This window comes from Lethenteron reissneri, chromosome 51 (genome assembly GCF_015708825.2).
Source record: "Lethenteron reissneri isolate LAM-NWPU_2019-01 chromosome 51, ASM1570882v1, whole genome shotgun sequence".
Classification (NCBI taxonomy): Eukaryota; Metazoa; Chordata; class Hyperoartia; order Petromyzontiformes; family Petromyzontidae; genus Lethenteron; species Lethenteron reissneri.
In genome coordinates, this window is record NC_083829.1 from 7684436 (window position 1) to 7703599 (window position 19164).

General features: G+C 56.2%; 2 protein-coding genes across 2 annotated transcripts; one reads left to right on the forward strand and one right to left on the reverse strand.

Moving 5' to 3' along the window:
• The first annotated feature begins 1511 nt into the window (after positions 1-1511).
• On the forward strand, positions 1512-8818 carry LOC133355449 (solute carrier family 41 member 1-like). Its single transcript, XM_061572757.1, has 10 exons — positions 1512-1906; positions 2946-3053; positions 3683-3751; positions 4037-4223; positions 4835-4978; positions 5938-6082; positions 6213-6292; positions 6600-6722; positions 7907-8052; positions 8636-8818. The coding sequence occupies exons 1-10, from the start codon at positions 1655-1657 to the stop codon at positions 8813-8815; spliced, it is 1434 nt and encodes a 477-aa protein (XP_061428741.1). The 5' UTR covers positions 1512-1654; the 3' UTR covers positions 8816-8818.
• Positions 8819-9585: 767 nt separating this feature from the next.
• On the reverse strand, positions 9586-10642 carry LOC133355474 (soluble scavenger receptor cysteine-rich domain-containing protein SSC5D-like). Its single transcript, XM_061572789.1, has 2 exons — positions 9881-10642; positions 9586-9843 (listed from the first exon to the last, which is right to left on the reverse strand). The coding sequence occupies exons 1-2, from the start codon at positions 10640-10642 to the stop codon at positions 9586-9588; spliced, it is 1020 nt and encodes a 339-aa protein (XP_061428773.1).
• Positions 10643-19164: the final 8522 nt, after the last annotated feature.

Below are 19164 nucleotides of genomic sequence, written 5' to 3' on the forward strand. Positions count from 1 at the left end.
ATGAGTGAGTTGTTGTGACCTGCAGTGTGGTGAGTGCGTGGTTAGATGAGTGAGTGAGTTGTTGTGACCTACAGTGTGGTGAGTGCGTGGTTAGATGAGTGGGTGAGTGAGTTGTTGTGACCTGCAGTGTGGTGAGTGGGTGGTTAGATGAGTGGGTAGGTGAGTGAGTTGTTGTGACTTGCAGTGTGGTGAGTGCGTGGTTAGATGAGTGCCTAGGTGAGTGAGTTGTTGTGACCTGCAGTGTGGTGAGTGGGTGGGTAGATGAGTGGGTCGGTGAGTGAGTTGTTGTGACCTGCAGTGTGGTGAGTGGGTGGTTAGATGAGTGGGTGGGTGAGTGAGTTGTTGTGACCTGCAGTGTGGTGAGTGCGTGATTAGATGAGTGAGTGGGTGAGTGAGTTGTGACCTGCAGTGTGGTGAGTGCGTGGTTAGATGAGTGTAGATGAGTGAGTTGTTGTGACCTGCAGTGTGGTGAGTGGGTGATTAGATGAGTGGGTAGATGAGTGAGTTGTTGTGACCTGCAGTGTGGTGAGTGCGTGGTTAGATGAGTGAGTGAGTTGTTGTGACCTACAGTGTGGTGAGTGCGTGGTTAGATGAGTGGGTGAGTGAGTTGTTGTGACCTGCAGTGTGGTGAGTGGGTGGTTAGATGAGTGGGTAGGTGAGTGAGTTGTTGTGACTTGCAGTGTGGTGAGTGCGTGGTTAGATGAGTGCCTAGGTGAGTGAGTTGTTGTGACCTGCAGTGTGGTGAGTGGGTGGGTAGATGAGTGGGTCGGTGAGTGAGTTGTTGTGACCTGCAGTGTGGTGAGTGGGTGATTAGATGAGTGGGTGGGTGAGTGAGTTGTTGTGACCTGCAGTGTGGTGAGTGGGTGGGTAGATGAGTGGGTGGGTGAGTGAGTTGTTGTGACCTGCAGTGTGGTGAGTGGGTGGGTAGATGAGTGGGTGGGTGAGTGAGTTGTTGTGACCTGCAGTGTGGTGAGTTGGCGTGGTGGCCAGCACCACGCCAGACCGCCTTTGTCTCCCCAGCGACGATGCGTTACACACCGCACCGGGTACTCATTTGAGGCCGAGTCGACCTAGAGGGAATCCCGAGACGGGATCAAACAATCGTCTCTGGGTGTTGGTGTCCGCGAGCGGGAATCGAGCCCGGGTGGCCGGGTTCGTAGCGCTAACCGCTCCGCCACCGCTCCTCCGTAATCGGAGAGGGGGGCCTTCGGAGGAGAAACCCGAGACACGGGGGGGGGGGGGGGGCTGCTGGTGGCTATTTAGGGGACCCGTTGCTCGGTCAAGACCCTAAACCGGCCCCGGGGCTTCTACAAAGGGCCACCTGGGATCCCGTCGGGATCCACACAAGGGAGAGAGGGGGGAGGCCTGTGAGGGATTACGAGATTTGGAAGCGGTAGGGGTCTCTAACGGGGCCCTGACAGGAGCAAGGGGGTTTAAACGGACCTGGGGGATGGGGGGGTAATTTAAAGGGACTGGTAAAGTGGTGACCCCCAGTGCGTAAGAGTGCCCAGCAGAGGGCGTGAGAGATCCTCTCTCAGCGCCAGAGCCACTCCTCCTGCGTGCCCACCCCCCTCCCGAGGAAGAGTTTAAACCCCCTCGATCCGGCCGTAGAAAAATAAAAGGGGGACCCGACCCCGCGAAGACCCCCGGTGCCATGGACCCCCTCAGCCGGGTGAGGTCGCCCCTCGCCGGGGAAGCCGCGCAGGCGAGACCGAGGCTGGAGGCCCGCAGACGCCGGGGGGAGACGGGGACCCCCGTGGGGAGAGGGGCTCGGGCAGACGAGGGGACCCCCGTGAGCAAGGGGGTAGAGGAGGGAGCCGCCTCCATTGCCATGCAAGTCGTGCTTCCTTTTCTCCTCGCCGGGCTTGGCACGGCCGGAGCCGGTACCGTGTTGGACAACGTGCAGGTGCGGGGAGGTATGGCTGCTGATGATGATGTTGATGCTGCTGATGATGTTGATGATGCTGATGATGTTGCTGCTGCTGCTAATGATGTTGTTGCTGCTGCTGATGATGTTGCTGCTGCTGATGATGTTGCTGCTGATGATGATGTTGCTGATGATGTTGATGTGGCTGATGATGATGTTGCTGAAGGTGATGATGTTGCTGATGATGATGATGTTGCTGAAGGTGATGGTGAGGTGGTAGTAAGGGTGAGCTAACTGTTGACGGTGATGGTGGGATACGGTTGAGGTGTTGATGCTGGCGACGATGTTGCCGCTGCTGCTGGCGATGAAAATGAGGGTGAGTGTACAGGTGAGTGTGAATGAGTATACAGGTGAGTGTACAGGTGAGTGTGAATGAGTATACAGGTGAGTGTACAGGTGAGTGTACAGGTGAGTGTACAGGTGAGTGTGAATGAGTATACAGGTGAGGGTGAGTGAATGTACAGGTGAGGGTGAGTGAGTGTACAGGTGAGTGTACAGGTGAGTGTACAGGTGAGTGTACAGGTGAGGGTGAGTTGAGTGCGTGGTGCAGGTGAGTGTAAAGGTGAGGGTGAGTGTACAGATGAGGGTGAGTGTACAGGTGAGTGTACATGTGAGGGTGAGTTGAGTGCGTGGTGCAGGTGAGTGTACAGGTGACTGTACAGGTGAGGGTGAGTTGAGTGCGTGGTGCAGGTGAGTGTAAAGGTGAGGGTGAGTGTACAGATGAGGGTGAGTGTACAGGTGAGTGTACAGGTGAGTTGAGTGCGTGGTGCAGGTGAGGTGTGGTGAGGGGGGCTCCCCTAGGTCGACTCAGCCTCAAATGAGTACCTGCTACGGTGTGTAAACATCGTCACTCGGGAGACAAAGGCGGCCGGGCGTGGTGTTGGCCACCCACCCCCTCTTGCCCCTACAGTCTGTTAAGGCTACACGGGGGATCTTTGTTGCAATGGTGAGGGTGCTGCTGTACGTGCATTAGACGTGGGGGTGACGGCGCGTGGACCCCGCGTGTTGTGATCGGCAGCACTGGGCCGTGTTCCGCGAGCGCTCGGAGTTGTTCATCCTCGTGCCCGCCCTGCTGGGACTCAAGGGGAACTTGGAGATGACGCTCGCCTCGCGACTCTCAACGGCAGTGAGTCTCCCTCCGCGTGTACACACACACACACACGTGTACACACACACAGACACGTGTACACACACACACAGATACGTGCACACACACACACGTGTACACACACACACGTGTACAACAACAACAACCACCGTCGTTCACCACTAGGTGGCGGGCACGTCACCACGGCGCTTGTGCCACGCCACAATAACAAAGCACACGTGCACACGCACGGTCAACAACAGTTACGCGCGCCTGGTGCGGCGAGTGTAAACATCAGCACTGGGGAGACAAGTTCAAGTTCAAGTATTAGGTACAGCCCTGTGAGCCATTCGGCTCTTGAATCGGGTGCAACCGCAACAAACAAAAACATCTTAAAGTGAATATGTGACTAAGTGCAAACAGAAAATCCAAGAAAAGACAGCAAAATATTGCAGAAAAAAGCACCGTACACCAACGCTGTGTGCAAAAATTCCAGTGGGATGCAAGTCAAACAACAACAACAACCACAAGAGACAAAGGCGGCCCGGCGTGGTCCTACTTGCCACACCCGCCGCCGGTACATCATCGGTGCTCGCTAACTGCACTTGCCCCAAAAGTCTGCGTGCGCAACCCCAGGGATCTTCTCCGCTGTCTTTGTCGTGGTCCAGGCGAACAAGGGGGAGATGGATGGATCGGGGCAGCGTCTTCTCATCACCTCCAACATTGCTCTCATCCAGGTGTCGCACGCACGCGTCATGTTTCACGTCGCAACCAAAGCGATTTCCTGCTCATATGAGCATTGGAGTCGTTGATGCTCATCTCTCCGTTTACAGCCCTGACCCAGTGGTGGAATTTCCACGTTCCTAAGGACTTCCCTACAAAGTGGTACTCATTTTATCGACCACAGAGGGTCCATGCTTGAGCCCGAGTCAACCCACCACCCGGATTGTCAATCGCACGTAATCGTATGTGTCTCGGAGTTGCCGCCCGTGTGTCATTGCCGCGTGTGCTGGGGCCGTCAGCTGCAGGCCACGGTGGTCGGCCTCCTGGCCGCACTCTCCGCGGTGCTGCTGGGCTGGATGGGGGGCACCGGGGGAGTGGGGGGCACGGGGGCAGCGGGGGGCTGGGGCCCCTGGCCGGACCCCGCCCGTGTCGCTCACCTCTGCGCCAGCAGCATGTGCACGGCCTTCACAGCGGCACTCGCACTCGGTACGAGCGAGGTGGAGGTGGTTGTGGAGGTGGTTGTGGAGGTGGTTGTGGAGGTGGTGGTGGTGGTAGTGGTGGTAGTGGTGGTGGTGGTAGTGGTGGAGGTGGTGGTGGTGGTGGAGGTGGTGATGGTGGAGCGGTAGTGTAGCGGTTTGCACACTTCAATACGAACCTGGCTTACCGGGTTCGATTCCCGCTCATGGCCAACACCAGTGAGAATGATCTGAACCAGTCCTGGGCCTAGGTCGACTCAGCCTCAAATGAGTACCTTGTGCAGGGTGTAAACATCGCCACTTTGGAGACAAAGGCGGCCGGGCGTGGTGCCGGCCACCCACTCCCTCATGTCTCGTGCCGGCCTTCATACGTGCTACTCGCTAACAGCACTTGCCCCTACAGTCTGCTAAGGCTATGCAGAGTCTTTGGAGCTGATGGAGGGGGGTGGTGTTGGAGCTGGTGTCGGTGGAGGTGGTGGAAATGTTAACGGTGACGATTATGGTAATGATTGTAGTGATGGGAATGGTAGTGATGGTTGTGATGGTGGTGATGATGATAATTGTGGTGGTGGTGATCGTAGTGATGCTGACAATACTAATTGTGACGATGGTGGTACCCAGGCCTGCTCACCGTGGCGGTGATCGTGAGTTCGCGCCGCGCCGGCATCAACCCGGACAACGTGGCGACCCCTGTGGCGGCCAGCCTCGGTGACCTGGTCACCCTGACCCTCCTCGCGCACACCGCCACCTTTCTACAGCACCACGGTACTGGCTCGCACGGCTCATGTCGGGTCACGCAGGGTCACCCTGACCCTTCTCGCATATCATAACACTGGTCAACTAAAAATTTGTTTTTTTTCTGGCCTGGACTTTTGCAGTTGTTTTAGACTAATTTCAGGGTGCCGACTCCAAATCTGATCTCAGATTTGCTCTACCACATCTCATTTTATGCTTTCGGCATACCCCAATTTCATTGATTTTACCCGAAATTAACTCTGTCACTTATGATTGCAAGTTGTTGCGAGTCGGTGACTGCTTTAGTGTTAAAGTATGGTGCTGTATTTTATAATATCATTTTATGTAGATATCCACATTTATTTAATATTTTTTTTCTGTGGTTTTGATTGAAAATGCAATATTTGATATCTCCCTGATGTGATAGACAAAAACTGATGCCGGATTTGGAATCGGCACCCCACAATTACATTAAAACCGTTGGAATACCTTATGCCAGAAAAAGTGTGTTGACCAGTGTAATCGGAGGAGGCCGGGTGGCCGAAAACCTGGGTTCCAATCTGGGTTTCAACCGTCCCCTGGGATTCAAGTGGAGTCTCAGCCGAGTCACCAGGGGACTCACCTCGAGACCCGCAGACTTACAGAGACCCATACACTCACACACGGACCAACAGACTCGGATCGAGACTCATAAACTCGCATAGGCCTAAAAACACACCGAGTATGCAGCTTCTATGGAAAGGACCGCAATGCATTTCTTCTAGAACTATTGAAGGTTGTTGCGTAATCCACAGGGCCGAGTGCGCTCTACACGTGTGCGTGTTGCGTGCAACTGGAGTTGTTTGAGCTCTGTGCCGAACCCCGAGATCCATCTCACCGTTTACAGCTCCGATTTCCGGCGAACGCTGACACTGGCCTCCTCCTGCTCCCCACCCTCCTCTGCGTGTCTCTCCGGCTGTCCCCGTGGTGGTGGTGGTGTTGGTGGCCAGACGCTGGGCTGCTGCCGGGCGCGGTGTGCCTGGCCGTGGTACTGCTGACGCCGCTGTGGGTGGCGCTGGCCTCTCGCTGTCCCACGACCCACGACGTCCTCTACCACGGCTGGACCCCCGTCGTGGCCGCAGTGGCCATCAGTAGGTAAGGGGCGTGGGGGGCAGCCGGGCGTGGTGCTGGCCACTCGCCACTTCGTGTGCCGTGCCGGCCTTCATTGGTGCTGCTCACTAAAAGTTCTCGCCCCAACAGTCTGTTAAGTCTGTTTGTGCTGCAGTGTGGGAGGACTGATTTTAGACAAAACGGTGTCGAACCCGGGATACTCAGGGATGGCCGTCTTCACTCCCATCATCAACGGTGAGGACCCTCACTCCTCACCCCCTACCCTTTCCATAGTGCGCTCACCCCACGCCCACCTCGACCACATGGCAATCACCTCCTGGGGGGGGGGGCCCTACATGGCACTCACTACAACCTCACCCACAATTCTCTCCACCACTGAACACTCACCCCAACCACCCCTGCCCACCCACTCAACACTCACCCACCCAGGATCTTGATGACACTCACCACAACAATCTCCCCTTGTGGAACTCACCTTCCCCACCTACCCCCACCGCCCCCCCCCTCCCCCCCCTCCCCCCCTCCCCCCCCTCCCCCCCAGGTGTGGGAGGGAACCTGGTGGCCGTGCAAGCGAGTCGCATTTCAACTCACCTGCACCTGGGCCATTCACCTGGACTCCCCGCGGGGACCTGGCCCAGCCTCCGAGCCACCTTTTGCGGCCCAGGTGGGACTCACCTGCTCGCTGCACTCTCACCTGTACGCAGGCGGGACTCACCTGTTCTCCAGTTTCACATCAACCATGTGTAGCAAGTGTAGCCCTGTCGATGGTATCTTAGGCACAGGAAATGCATGTGCCAAGTCCAGGTGTGTGTGTGTTTAGGTGTGTGAGTAATAAAGTGTGTGTGCACGCGTGTGTGTGTGTCCTGGGCCTCCCCTAAGTCGACTCAGCCTGAAATGAGTACCTGGTACGGTGTGTAAACATCACCCCTTGAGAGATAAAGGCTGTCGGGCGTGGTGCCACCCACCTCCTCGTGTGCCATTACGGCCTTCATAAGTGCTCACGAACAGCACTTGCCCCAACAGGCTATACAGGGGGTCTTTGTCTTGTGTAGGAGTGTGTGTAAGGAGCGGTGGCGTGGTGGTTAATTCAATTCCTGGACACAGCCAATATCGGTGACGATTATCTGAACAGGTCCTGGGCCTCCCCAAGGTCGACTCGGTGTTAAACGAGTACTCAACGCTGGTCCGATGTGTAAACATATCACCACCGGAAAGACAAAGGTGGCTGGGCATGGATTCCGGCCACACCACCCCCTCGTGTGCCACGCCGACCTTCGTAGATGGTGCTCGCTAACGGCACTTGCCCCAGCAGCCCGTGTGGGCTCCACGGGGGATATTAGTGTAATATGAGGATATATCCGGGTCACTGACATATTACAACTCGTCATGATGATTGGCTCTGCCGGTCCTGGTTTACAGCCAATGGGGGGAAGCCTAGGGGCGTGGCCCTGACGTAATGGAAAGGTGACAGCTGTAATTAGAGGACTGGTTCTGCTGGCTTTGGCCACAGCCAATGGGGAGATGAGTCAGGGGCGTGGTCCCGGGAGCTTATGAGGGAGCCGGGAATATTCCATGGAGGCTAATGAGGATTGGTGGAAACGTACCACGTGACCCGGGTATTAAATAGGGGTGGAGACGTACGACACGGGGTCAGAACGGGAACGAAGAGAGGAAGGGGGCCACGCGTGAGCGGGGCTCCGGGTTGCCACGTGGCAGTGTCTATCTATCCCTCTCACGCTGCCTGTCAGCAGCGTGAAGGAAAGCTGTAATGCAAGTTGAATAAAAGACGGATTCCAGACGTCGCCTCAAAGACCTTTATTACATTAGTGTTTTGTCTTTGTGTTGCAGGCGTGAGCTCTTGCTCGGCCCGCGTGCTGCTCTCCCTCGTGGTCCCGGGTCATGTGACCGTCATGGCCACCGTGCGGTTCCTGCAGGGGCCCGGCCCCACCCCCTTGGCCTTCATCCCCCTCTACCTGGGGGCAGCGTTGCTGCAGGTGAGATGCATACAGACCACGGTCCCCTCCGTGTAGCTTTTAACAGACTATATTCTTAGGTTTTTTCTGTAAAGTCACGTAGGTAAAAATTTTTTAATTAATAAAAGTAAAATAAAAATAAAATAAAAATCACGACGTTTCGGAGGCAACACAAGCTTCCGTCTTCAGGTGGAACCGTCACAGCACGATAGCTGTATCAAGTGAGAGAAATTCCAAGAAACAATATTTGTATATATACTGGTTGAGGGTGGGAGGAGCCAAGGTAGGCCCTGAATATTAACAGACTGTCGGGGCAAGTGCTTTGAGCGAGGACCTATGAAAGCGTCACCAAAGCTGTTGTGCCAGGCTCGGTGCACTTTTAGGTCACGGTACAGACCCAGGTGCCACAGGTTGGCTGATTGAGATGACCGGTAGATGCACCACCTGTGAAGGCCCTTTATTGTTGTGAGCAAAGGGTCAAGGGACTCCGAAAGCACGAAGAATAACCCAGAGACCTGGCAGAGATATATACGTTCTCGTGATATTCTCTACACCTCTGCTACAGCACCTGCACCCGCTCGCGTGTATGTGTGCACGTGCGCAGGTGTGTGTGCTGCTGTGCGTGGCCGCGTGGCTTGTACCCTGGCTCTGGGCTCGTGGCTCGGACCCCGACAGCTGCTCCATCCCATACTTGACCGCCCTGGGCGACCTCCTGGGCACGGCGCTTCTCGCCGCCACCTTCCACGCGCTCCACAATCTCGGCTGGGGGGCCCCCACGCTCTAGCAGGGCCCCCCTCCCCCCAGCCTGGACCCCCTGCTGACCCCTGTGTGACCCCCTCCCCACGCCCCGGGGTTCCGCTCCACGCACCGCGATGTTGGTTACAACCGGGGGAGCGTGTCCCGACTGCCGGTCCGCGTGACCACGCGACCAACCCAAAGCTGTCTCCACGGTGCGTGGGGCAAGCCCACCAATCATCCGGCGCGTGCGGCATGATCTGCATCCGATGGATGTGACTCGTGTGTTCGGCTTTTGCGATTGATATTACAATTAGTAATCTATTTTGGGGTCAGGGAGAGCGGCACAAAGGTGCGTTGCACTCCCAAAACACATCGCTGTGTTGCTGTAGCAGTCGTCAATCGGCCACGCTTAGCCGTGTCGGGTGGAGCAGGGTTTTACGACACACATTTTATCTACGCGATCCGACCCCAAGAAACCCCAGGCATAAATCTTCCCCGTGGGAGGCGAGCGACGCTCGGCGGTGCGGGAGCGGTGGACGGCCGCGAAGCCACGCGCCGGGCGGTGGCGGCGTGTCCGGGTCGCCGCATCTCCCCGTCTCCACGCGGAGATGCGGAGATGGGGGCTCCCGCTTGTCGTTTACACGCTTGCTGAGCACAAGGCCCGTAGCGTCAAAGCGGCCAGTGACAAACAGCACTATTGTCAAAGGAGTGACGGATGACGGTTACTAGCATGCTGCGTGAATGGAGCGACGGTTATTAATTTTGAGAGCTTGGGCGGAAAAGAGACGACGACGATGATTGACCGGAGAGGGGATTTTACAGTGGAGCAGAGCGAGGGGGAAAAACGGAGGGAAGGAAGGTGACCTGCAGTGGCACACCGGTGTGTCGCGCTCCCAACAGAGAGAAGCAGAGGGGAAAAGCGGAGTGAGAAGAGAGCTGACCTTCAGTGTGGTGAGTGGGTGGATGGGTGAGTGAGTTGTTGTGACCTGCAGCGTGGTGAGTGGGTGGATGGGTGTGTGTTGTTGTGACCTGCAGTGTGGTGAGTGGGTGGATGGGTGAGTGCGTTGTTGTGACCTGCAGCGTGGTGAGTGGGTGAGTGCGTTGTTGTGACCCGCAGCGTGGTGAGTGGGTGGATGGGTGAGTGAGTTGTTGTGACCTGCAGTGTGGTGAGTGGGTGGATGGGTGAGTGCGTTGTTGTGACCCGCGGCGTGGTGAGTGGGTGGATGGGTGAGTGTGTTGTTGTGACCTGCAGCGTGGTGAGCGGGTGGATGGGTGAGTGCGTTGTTGTGACCCGCAGCGTGGTGAGTGGGTGGATGGGTGAGTGAGTTGTTGTGACCTGCAGTGTGGTGAGTGGGTGGATGGGTGAGTGCGTTGTTGTGACCTGCAGCGTGGTGAGTGGGTGGATGGGTGAGTGAGTTGTTGTGACCTGCAGTGTGGTGAGTGGGTGGATGGGTGAGTGCGTTGTTGTGACCTGCAGTGTGGTGAGTGGGTGGATGGGTGAGTGTGTTGTTGTGACCTGCAGCGTGGTGAGTGGGTGGATGGGTGAGTGAGTTGTTGTGACCTGCAGCGTGGTGAGTGGGTGGATGGGTGAGTGCGTTGTTGTGACCCGCGGCGTGGTGAGTGGGTGGATGGGTGAGTGTGTTGTTGTGACCTGCAGCGTGGTGAGCGGGTGGATGGGTGAGTGCGTTGTTGTGACCCGCGGCGTGGTGAGTGGGTGGATGGGTGAGTGCGTTGTTGTCACCTGCAGCGTGGTGAGTGGGTGGATGGGTGAGTGCGTTGTTGTGACCCGCAGTGTGGTGGTTGAATGCTGGATGAGACGAAACAATATTTTTAATCCTTCGAGACAGAATTTGGCCCAAATCAAGTGAAACATTCATTTTACGCGCGAGGTTTTCTGTGCAGCCGTTGGCGACCGGGCTGAGACCAGCAACTTGAGAACCCAGTTTAATCACACAGAAGTGTATTTCAGTTTCTGGGTCTCTGTGTAAGTCTCTGGGTCTCGATGGTATTCGCTGCTGACTGGGCTTAGACCGTCAATTCGTTGCTACACTTGAGACCACAGGCAGGAGCTGGAACCTGGATTCGAACCAGGATCTCGGCTGTCCTCTGGCCTCAGAGGCATTGGTGCTATTCTCCTGTTTACAGCCGTGGGCCAATGGTGGAAATTCCACTTTAATCTGGCGGGGGTGAACGAGTTTATCTATCAACTGTTGAGTGGTACTCATGTACAGAGTGGTACTAATTTTATCGACCCCAGACGGAGGAATGATGGGCCGAGTCAAGCCCCTCCTAACCGGGATTCAAACTCTCAACTCTCTGGTTGCGAGCCTGTAACGAAGACACACACACTGACACGTGTACGCACACACACACTGACACGTGTACACGCGCGCGTCACGCCCACAGCAGAGTGTGCTACGTAGCGGTGACGCGTTGGAGCTCTTTGTGACGCGTGTTTGGGCCGCCACGTGCTGTGGGGGTTGGGCGGCCGCGGAGGTCGCGATGGGCCCGGTGACCGAGCCCGTCGTGCTGCCGCGTGATTTGACCCCCCCCCCCACCCCCCCGGGGTGTTTGAAATTGGGACTTTGTTCCGCAATGCACGCGACAAAAAAAATAAACCCAAACACGACCACAGCCGACGATCATGCTCGCGTCTCTGGCCGCGCAAATGCGTCGCCACGGATTCTTGACACATCCCATCAGCCACACACCCGCGCTTCCTTTCTTGGGAGGGCGAAAACTTCGGCGGCACCGATTGGTTCAAGGCGAGCACAATCCTGGAGCGGTTTTGACATTCGGAGTCTCGTCAGGCTCGTTTGAAGCAATGCTGGCGAGCGGCCAGATGTGAGACGTGGGTCCCTGGTTCAAGGCAGAGGTCGCAAACGGGTTTTGATTCCTTACCCGTACCCGGCCGCACCAGGGTCGCAAACGGGTACCCGTACCCGTACCCGTACCCGGCCGTACCCGTACCCTACCCATACCCAGCCGGGTACGGGTAGGGTACGGGTATCGGGTACCTGATTGCGACCTCTGGGATGAAGCCATGTTGCAGGCGCGGGTGGGTTGATTCTAGGAACTTGAATTGTGAGAAGAGACAAGACGTTGGGAAATGAGTGACAAACGGTGACTCAGCAGTGACTTACGGTCTACCCGTACCCGGCCGGATACGGGTACCCGATTGCGACCCTGGTACGGCCGGGTACGGTAGCCGGGTATCGGGTAGGGTACGGGTATCGGGTACCCGGTTGCGACCTCTGGTTCAAGGCAAACCTTTGCATCACACAACGCAGAGCGATCCCTGGCGACGCTGTGGACACAGGGACACGCGCTGTCTAGGGGACTGGATCTCTCGCGCGTCAATGCCGGCGTCACTGATTTCAAGACCGCGTTTGTCTTTGACGGCAGGGGGGGGGGGCCCGTGCGGTGGTCCCTATCTTAGTGGGTTGGGGGGGGGGCCTTGAGGGTGCGAGCCTCGTGTCCCCTGCCTTCCTGTAGAGGTCGCCCTGGGGGAGAGGAGGGAAGGGGGGGCACAGGTCACGGGGAGGCGGTATGGGGGGGGGTGAGTGATCGCGACATTTCTTTGGCCAATTACGTGACCATCCCGTTAGCACCCACAGCGAGGGTTGGGGGGAGGGGGCAAACTAAGCCGTGGAGAGATGCGTGACCCCGTGACCTCACCTATCCCCCTGCCTTGGGGGGTGGCCAGGTGGCTCTTCGCCTGTGATTCTGCGGGGGGCGTTGGGGGGGGGGCAGTGGGGGGCTCCTCGTAGAGCTCCCGGAGCCGGGCTGCGGATGCTGTGCGCAGGGCACTCCACACCTCGAGGGCCCCCACCCTGCCGGAGCCTGCGGAGTTTGGGGGGGGGGCAGAGCAACGCACCCCCCGTCACTCGCGTGGTGTCGCTGTCGGTCTCACGCAGGGCTCGGCAACCTCGGGGCTCTGGTGCCGCGTGCGGCTCTTTAAGGACTGCTTCGTGACGTTTTAAAAAAATGAACACATTCCTCCTGCGGAGGGAGCTGGTAGGAACGTTGGGTTGCTCGGTCAATGGCCAGGGTCAACGGCGGCGTGGTGTATGCCACAAATATACCCGACTGTGAGGGCGGGCACAAGCCGGCGTGAGTAGGTTAAATGTTGAGTTTTATAAGGGCACCACGGGGTGACCAGCCCCTCCCCACCCAGCCCCACCCTCCCCACCCAGCCCCACCCTCCCCTCCCCACCCAGCCACTCCCCACCCTCCCCCTTCCTCCCCACCCAGCCCCTCCCCACCCTCCCCTCTCCACCCAGCCCCACCCCTCCCATTTTTTGATGCACGACGGACGGACGGACACAATAATCCCGTGTGGGCTGGTGGAACCAAGGGGTTCCTACCAGTATAAGGATTACGGTCTCGTATTCACCACGCAGTGCATTGTGACTCTTGAAATATTTACCGAATAAAAAAAAGCCTATTCTTGTTATTTTGGTTAACGACCCCTGGTCTAATGGGCTGGGTGCCCCCCCCTACCCCCCCCCAGTGGTGTGGTGACCCCTCCGCTCACTCACGTGACGATGCCCGCGCCTCCTCCATCACTCGCTCCAGGGCGGCCCCCCTCCCAGCAGCCCCCCACTCCTCCTCTTCCAGCGGGTTCAGGAACTGCCGCGCGGCAGCCGCCCCCAGAATCCTTTGCGCGCGGACAGCCACACGGGTCGTTGCGTGCGTGCAGGTGAGAACGGTCACGTGTGTGGGTGCGTGGGGGGTGGTGAGGAATGTCACGTGCTCGGGTGAGGGGGGTCTCACCAGTGCCGGATTATCTCAGGAGCAAAAGTAGCGACATATGCTACGGGTCCCGCGCTAAATGCGTTCAAGCTATCAATTCCGGCTCAGTGATTTCTGCACTTGCTCTATTACTATAGTACTATACCGCCTTCAACTGTTATGAACGACTGGGTGTTGAAGGTTAGAGATTTGTATTATCTGGCTGTAGGTAGCAAATGAAAACATACAATTACTTTACTGTGCAAGTAAAACATTTGTGTTTTCATAATTACGTTTTTTTTAAAATAAATCAGTGCCTCTTTCTAACATGTGCTACAGGCCCCGCAACTCGCTTTAATCCGGCACGGGCTCTCACCTGTGGAGCTGTTGCACGTGCCAGGCCAGGGACGGGTCCGGGTTCGGCTCCGGTTCCTCGGCTCTGACGGCAGAAGAGTGCAAGACGCGCCGTGTGTGAGTGAGTGTGAGTACATGCTGGTGGTGTGTGAGTGAGTATGTGGTGGTGGTGTGGGGAGCGGTGGTGTAGTGGTTAGCGCTACGCTGCGCTACAAACCTGGCGACCCGGGTTCGATTCCCGCTCACGGCCAACATCAGTGACGATTATCTGAACCGGCCCTGGGCCTCCCCTAGGTCGACTCAGTCTCAAATGAGTACCTGGTGCGGTGTGTAAACATCGCCACTAGGGAGACAAAGGTGGCCGGGCGTGGTGCTGGCCACACACCTCCCGGCCTTCATAGCTGCTCGCTAACAGCACATGCCCCTACAGTCTGTTAAGGCTGCAAGGGGGGATCTTTGTTTGTTTTAGTGGTGTGGGAAGGGGGGATTTATGGTCGATGACAGCCGCTCAATTGCCCCGTCCAGCGATGTCCTCAGGGCTGGCTCTGAGGACATCGATCCCAGCAGCCCGGCGAGGGTTGCGCCAGGCGTCTCGTTGCCCTAAGAAGTCCAAAACCCCTGGGCCGCGTTGCTCCACCTTAGTCTTGGAGTGACTCGAGGAAGGACTTTGCGGTCTCCTGCTTCTGATCGGCGGGCGAGGTCGTCGTCGGCAAAGTTGTTCGCTTTCTGGAGATCAACAGCGGGTCGATTATTGTGAAAATTCGGTCACAGTTCCTATGACCACTGTTTCATTGCTTTGATGGCTTTATTTTGGTGATTTTCGATCAGTTTTTTGGTTTGGTCATGTTTGTTTGTTGTAGTACAGAGTTAGACTGATGGCCTTAATCTAAGTTGTCTTGTGGTTGTTGTTGTTGTTTGACTTGCATCCCACTGGGATTTTTGCACATTTTTGTGTACGGTGCCTTTTCTGCAATATTTTACTGTCTTTTCTTGGATTTTCTGTTTGCACTCAGTCACATATTCACTTTAAGATGTTTCTTGTTCATGTTTTTGTTTTTTGTTTGTTGCGGTTGCACCCGATTCAAGAGCCGAATGGCTCACAGGGCTCTACCTAATCAATGAACTTGAACTTGAAGAAGCGGCGGCGGCGGGGGGGAGGGGGCTTTTTTCTGAAGCCTCTTGCGATGTCGGCCTTGGCAGCTGCCGTCTTGATAATAATAATAGTTCAATTTGTAACGCGCGCAATTTTGCAGACGTAGTGGCCGCAACTCAGAGGCGCGGAGCCAAGCTCAGAGTCGCTCAAAAGCATGATTGTAGAGGTGAGTTTTTAAGTGTCTCTTGAAGGAGGCGATTGAGGTGATGCTGCGAATGTGCAGAGGGATATCGTTCCAGACTGTTGGGGCTGCCACCGAGAAGCGGCGCGTAGACATGACCATCCTGGATCTTGGTATCGAGAGGAGGTCGTGAGTCGCGCTGCGCAGGCATCTGCCGTGTGCGGAGCTGCAAGTTGTCAATAATGAAGAAAGGTACGGCGGGCAGGCGGATATGAAGGCATTGTGGCAGAGGCAGGCGGGTCTTGTATGTGACCCTACTGGCGATGGCGAGCCAGTTGAGAGCACGGAGACAAGCTAGTGAGTCGAGGCGGGGATGAGTGTGGGCAATGACGACGCGTGCTAGGTTATTTTGTAGTCTTTGAAGTTTCTTTAGGTTGCCAGCGGAGGTCCGGACTAGGACGGAGTTACAATAGTCAAGGCGAGACCCAACTATGCAACATGCCAAAGTGTTGGCAATTTCAGTAGAGATGAGAGGACGTATGTGTCTAAGAGCCTTCAGGTGAAAGTTACATGAGCTGATGATATGGTTGGTTTGACGGTCGAAGGATAAAGTTGAATCTAGGCCCGAGCAAAAGCGACGGTCTTTGGCCGCGCGTGGGGTCATCGAGCCGACGGATCACTCCAGCCGGCCGCGAGTGACCCGTGGCACGGAGCGGATGCGAAAAGGCAACGCGTGAGGGTCAGCCGAGACCCCTCGACGATTCGCTTCGGTGACGACCCCACCGCCGTGTCCTCGGTGAGGAGTGCGGCGAGGCGAACGAGATCCAGTGGGCACGCGCATCACGTGCGAGGTCTGTGCATACGTGTGTACGAGATGTGTACACACGTGTACACACGTGTGCGAGGTCTGTGCACACTTGTGTACGAGACGTGTACACCGTGTACACACGTGCGAGATCTGTGCACACGTGTGTACGAGATGTGTACACAGTGTACACACGTGTGCGAGATCTGTGTACACGTGTGTACGAGATGTGTACACCGTGTACACACGTGTGCGAGATCTGTGCACACGTGTGTACGAGATGTGTACACCGTGTACACACGTGTGCGAGATCTGTGCACACGTGTGTACGAGATGTGTACACCGTGTACACACGTGTGCGAGATCTGTGTACACGTGTGTACGAGATGTGTACACCGTGTACACACGTGTGCGAGATCTGTGCACACGTGTGTACGAGATGTGTACACACGTGTGCGAGATCTGTGTACACGTGTGTACGATCTGTGTACACACGTGTGCGACATCTGTGTACACGTGTGTACGAGATGTGTACACCGTGTACACACGTGTGCGAGATCTGTGCACACGTGTGTACGAGATGTGTACACCGTGTACACACGTGTGCGAGATCTGTGCACACGTGTGTACGAGATGTGTACACCGTGTACACACGTGTGCGAGATCTGTGTACACGTGTGTACGAGATGTGTACACCGTGTACACACGTGTGCGAGATCTGTGCACACGTGTGTACGAGATGTGTACACACGTGTGCGAGATCTGTGTACACGTGTGTACGATCTGTGTACACACGTGTGCGAGATCTGTGCACACGTGTGTACGATCTGTGTACACACGTGTGCGAGATTTGTGTACACGTGTGTACGAGATGTGTACACACGTGTGCGAGATCTGTGCACACGTGTGTACGAGATGTGTACACACGTGTGCGAGATCTGTGCACACGTGTGTACGAGATGTGTACACCATGTATACACGTGTGCGAGATCTGTGTACACGTGTGTACGAGATGTGTACAACGTGTATACACGTGTGTACGAGATGTGTACACCGTGTATACACGTGTGTACGAGATGTGTACACCATGTATACACGTGTATACGAGATGTGTGTGTACACCGTGTACACACGTGTGCGAGGTCTGTGTACACGTGTGTACACCGTGTACACACGTGCGAGGTCTGTGCACACGTGTGTATGAGATGTGTACACCGTGTACACACGTGCGAAGTCTGTGCACACGTGTACGAGATGTGTACACCGTGTACACACGTGCGCGAGATCTGTGTACACTTGTGTACGATCTGTGTACACACGTGCGAGATCTGCGCACACGTGTGTACGAGATGTGTACACCGTGTACACACGTGTGCGAGATCTGTGCACACGTGTGTACGAGATGTGTACACCGTGTACACACGTGTGCGAGATCTGTGCACACGTGTGTACGAGATGTGTACACACGTGTGAGATCTGTGTACACGTGTGTACGATCTGCGTACGATCTGTGTGCACACGCGTGTACGATCTCTGTTGGTGGGACGCTGTCGAAACGTGGTCCAGAGATGTATCGGATGAATCACTGCCGCTGTTAGTCTGTGGGTTAACGTTCGCGACATTCTTCAAGAACTTTGCAGAAGATGCTTCCAGTTTCATCCAATTGTTCAAATTGCGTCTGTAACTTAGTTGGCTATATTGCGTAAGGTGCGGTACGGTAGTCGTGAATCTGTCAGAGCAAGCGGCAGTCTCAGCGATCGTGAGGTTTAGAGTTCAAAGCCTGCTTGGGGAGGTGGGGGGGGGGAAGGTTGACTCAGCCCATCATCCCTTTCTCGCAGTCCACAAAATAGCTACCACTTTGGAGGAGTCAAGAGTGGCTGTTCTATGTTTAAGACTCGCCCCGTCGCCGTCACAGGAATGTGGAATTTGCACTACTGGCTCTGCTGGATTGTAAACAGTAGATGGCTCATCTGAGCTGCAGACCACGATGTTTGATTGTACGAATTATCGTGATATCGCGAGATTCTGAGCGTACACGTGTGAGAGTGTGCACGTGTGAGTGTGGACGTGTGAGTGTGCACGCGTGTGAGTGTGCACGTGTGAGTGTGTACGTGTGTGAGTGTGCACGTGTAAGTTTGTACACGTGTGAGTGTGTACGTGTGTGAGTGTGCACGTGTGAGTTTGTACGTGTGTGAGTGTGCACGTGTGAGTTTGTACGTGTGTGAGTGTACACGTGTGAGTGTGTACGTGTGTGAGTGTACGTGTGTGAGTGTGTACGTGTGTGAGTGTGCACGTGTGTGTGAGTATGCACGTGTGAGTATGTACGCGTGAGTGTGTACACACGTGCTTGTGTTGTGTGTGTGCCTCACCCACCGCTGCCCTGGTCTCTCCACACTCTCATCTGTCGCCATCGCTGTATACTTGACCCCCTCTGCACACCGAGACCCCCTTCTGCACACCGGGGACCCCCTCTGCACACCGGGGACCCCCTTCTGCACACCGGGACCCCCTCTGCACACCGGGGACCCCTCCTCTGCACACCGGGACCCCCTCCGCACACCGGGACCCCCTTCTGTACACTGGGACCCCCTTCTATACACTGGGACCCCCTTCTATACACTGGGACCCCCTTCTGCACACCGGGGACCCCCTTCTGCACTCCGGGGACCCCCTCTGCACACCGGGGACCCCTTTCTGCAAACCGGGGACCCCCTTCTGCACTCCGGGAACCCCTTCTGTACACTGGGACCCCCTTCTGCACACCGGGACCCCCTTCTGCACACCGGGACCCCCTTCTGCACACTGCCTCTTACACCACGGGGACCCACGCACACGCGGGTCTCCGCCTCTCCCGGAAAATCAATAACGAGAGGAGGAGGAGTAGGAGGATGCGGTGACTGCCTCTCATCATTAAAAGCCAAGACGAAGATTCCCCGTATAGCCTTTAGCAGGATGTGGGGACAAGTGCTGCTAGGGAACGAGGAAGGTTGCCACGGCACACCAGGGGATGGTTGGCGAGCACCACGCCCGGCCACCTACAGTGGCGATGTTTACAAATTGCATCAAGTACTTATTTGAGGCTGAGTCGACCTAGGGGAGGCCCAGGACCGGTTCAGATAATCGTCACCGGTGTTGGCCGTGAGCGGGAATCGAACCCTGGTCACCGGGTTCGTAGCGCAGCGCGCTAACCGCTGCACACACACGCACATCCACACACAAAGATCCCAA

Coding starts and splice junctions, on each gene's coding strand:
- LOC133355474 (XM_061572789.1), bottom strand. CDS start 10,642: ATGTTTCACTTGATTTGGGCCAAATTCTGTCTCGAAGGATTAAAAATA. Junction 9,844..9,880: donor ACCCACTCACCACGCTGCGG/GTCACAACAACG, acceptor ACCACGCTGCAG/GTCACAACAACGCACTCACC.
- LOC133355449 (XM_061572757.1), top strand. CDS start 1,655: ATGGACCCCCTCAGCCGGGTGAGGTCGCCCCTCGCCGGGGAAGCCGCG. Junction 4,224..4,834: donor CACAGCGGCACTCGCACTCG/GTACGAGCGAGG, acceptor GGTGGTACCCAG/GCCTGCTCACCGTGGCGGTG. Junction 6,293..6,599: donor CTTCACTCCCATCATCAACG/GTGAGGACCCTC, acceptor CCTCCCCCCCAG/GTGTGGGAGGGAACCTGGTG.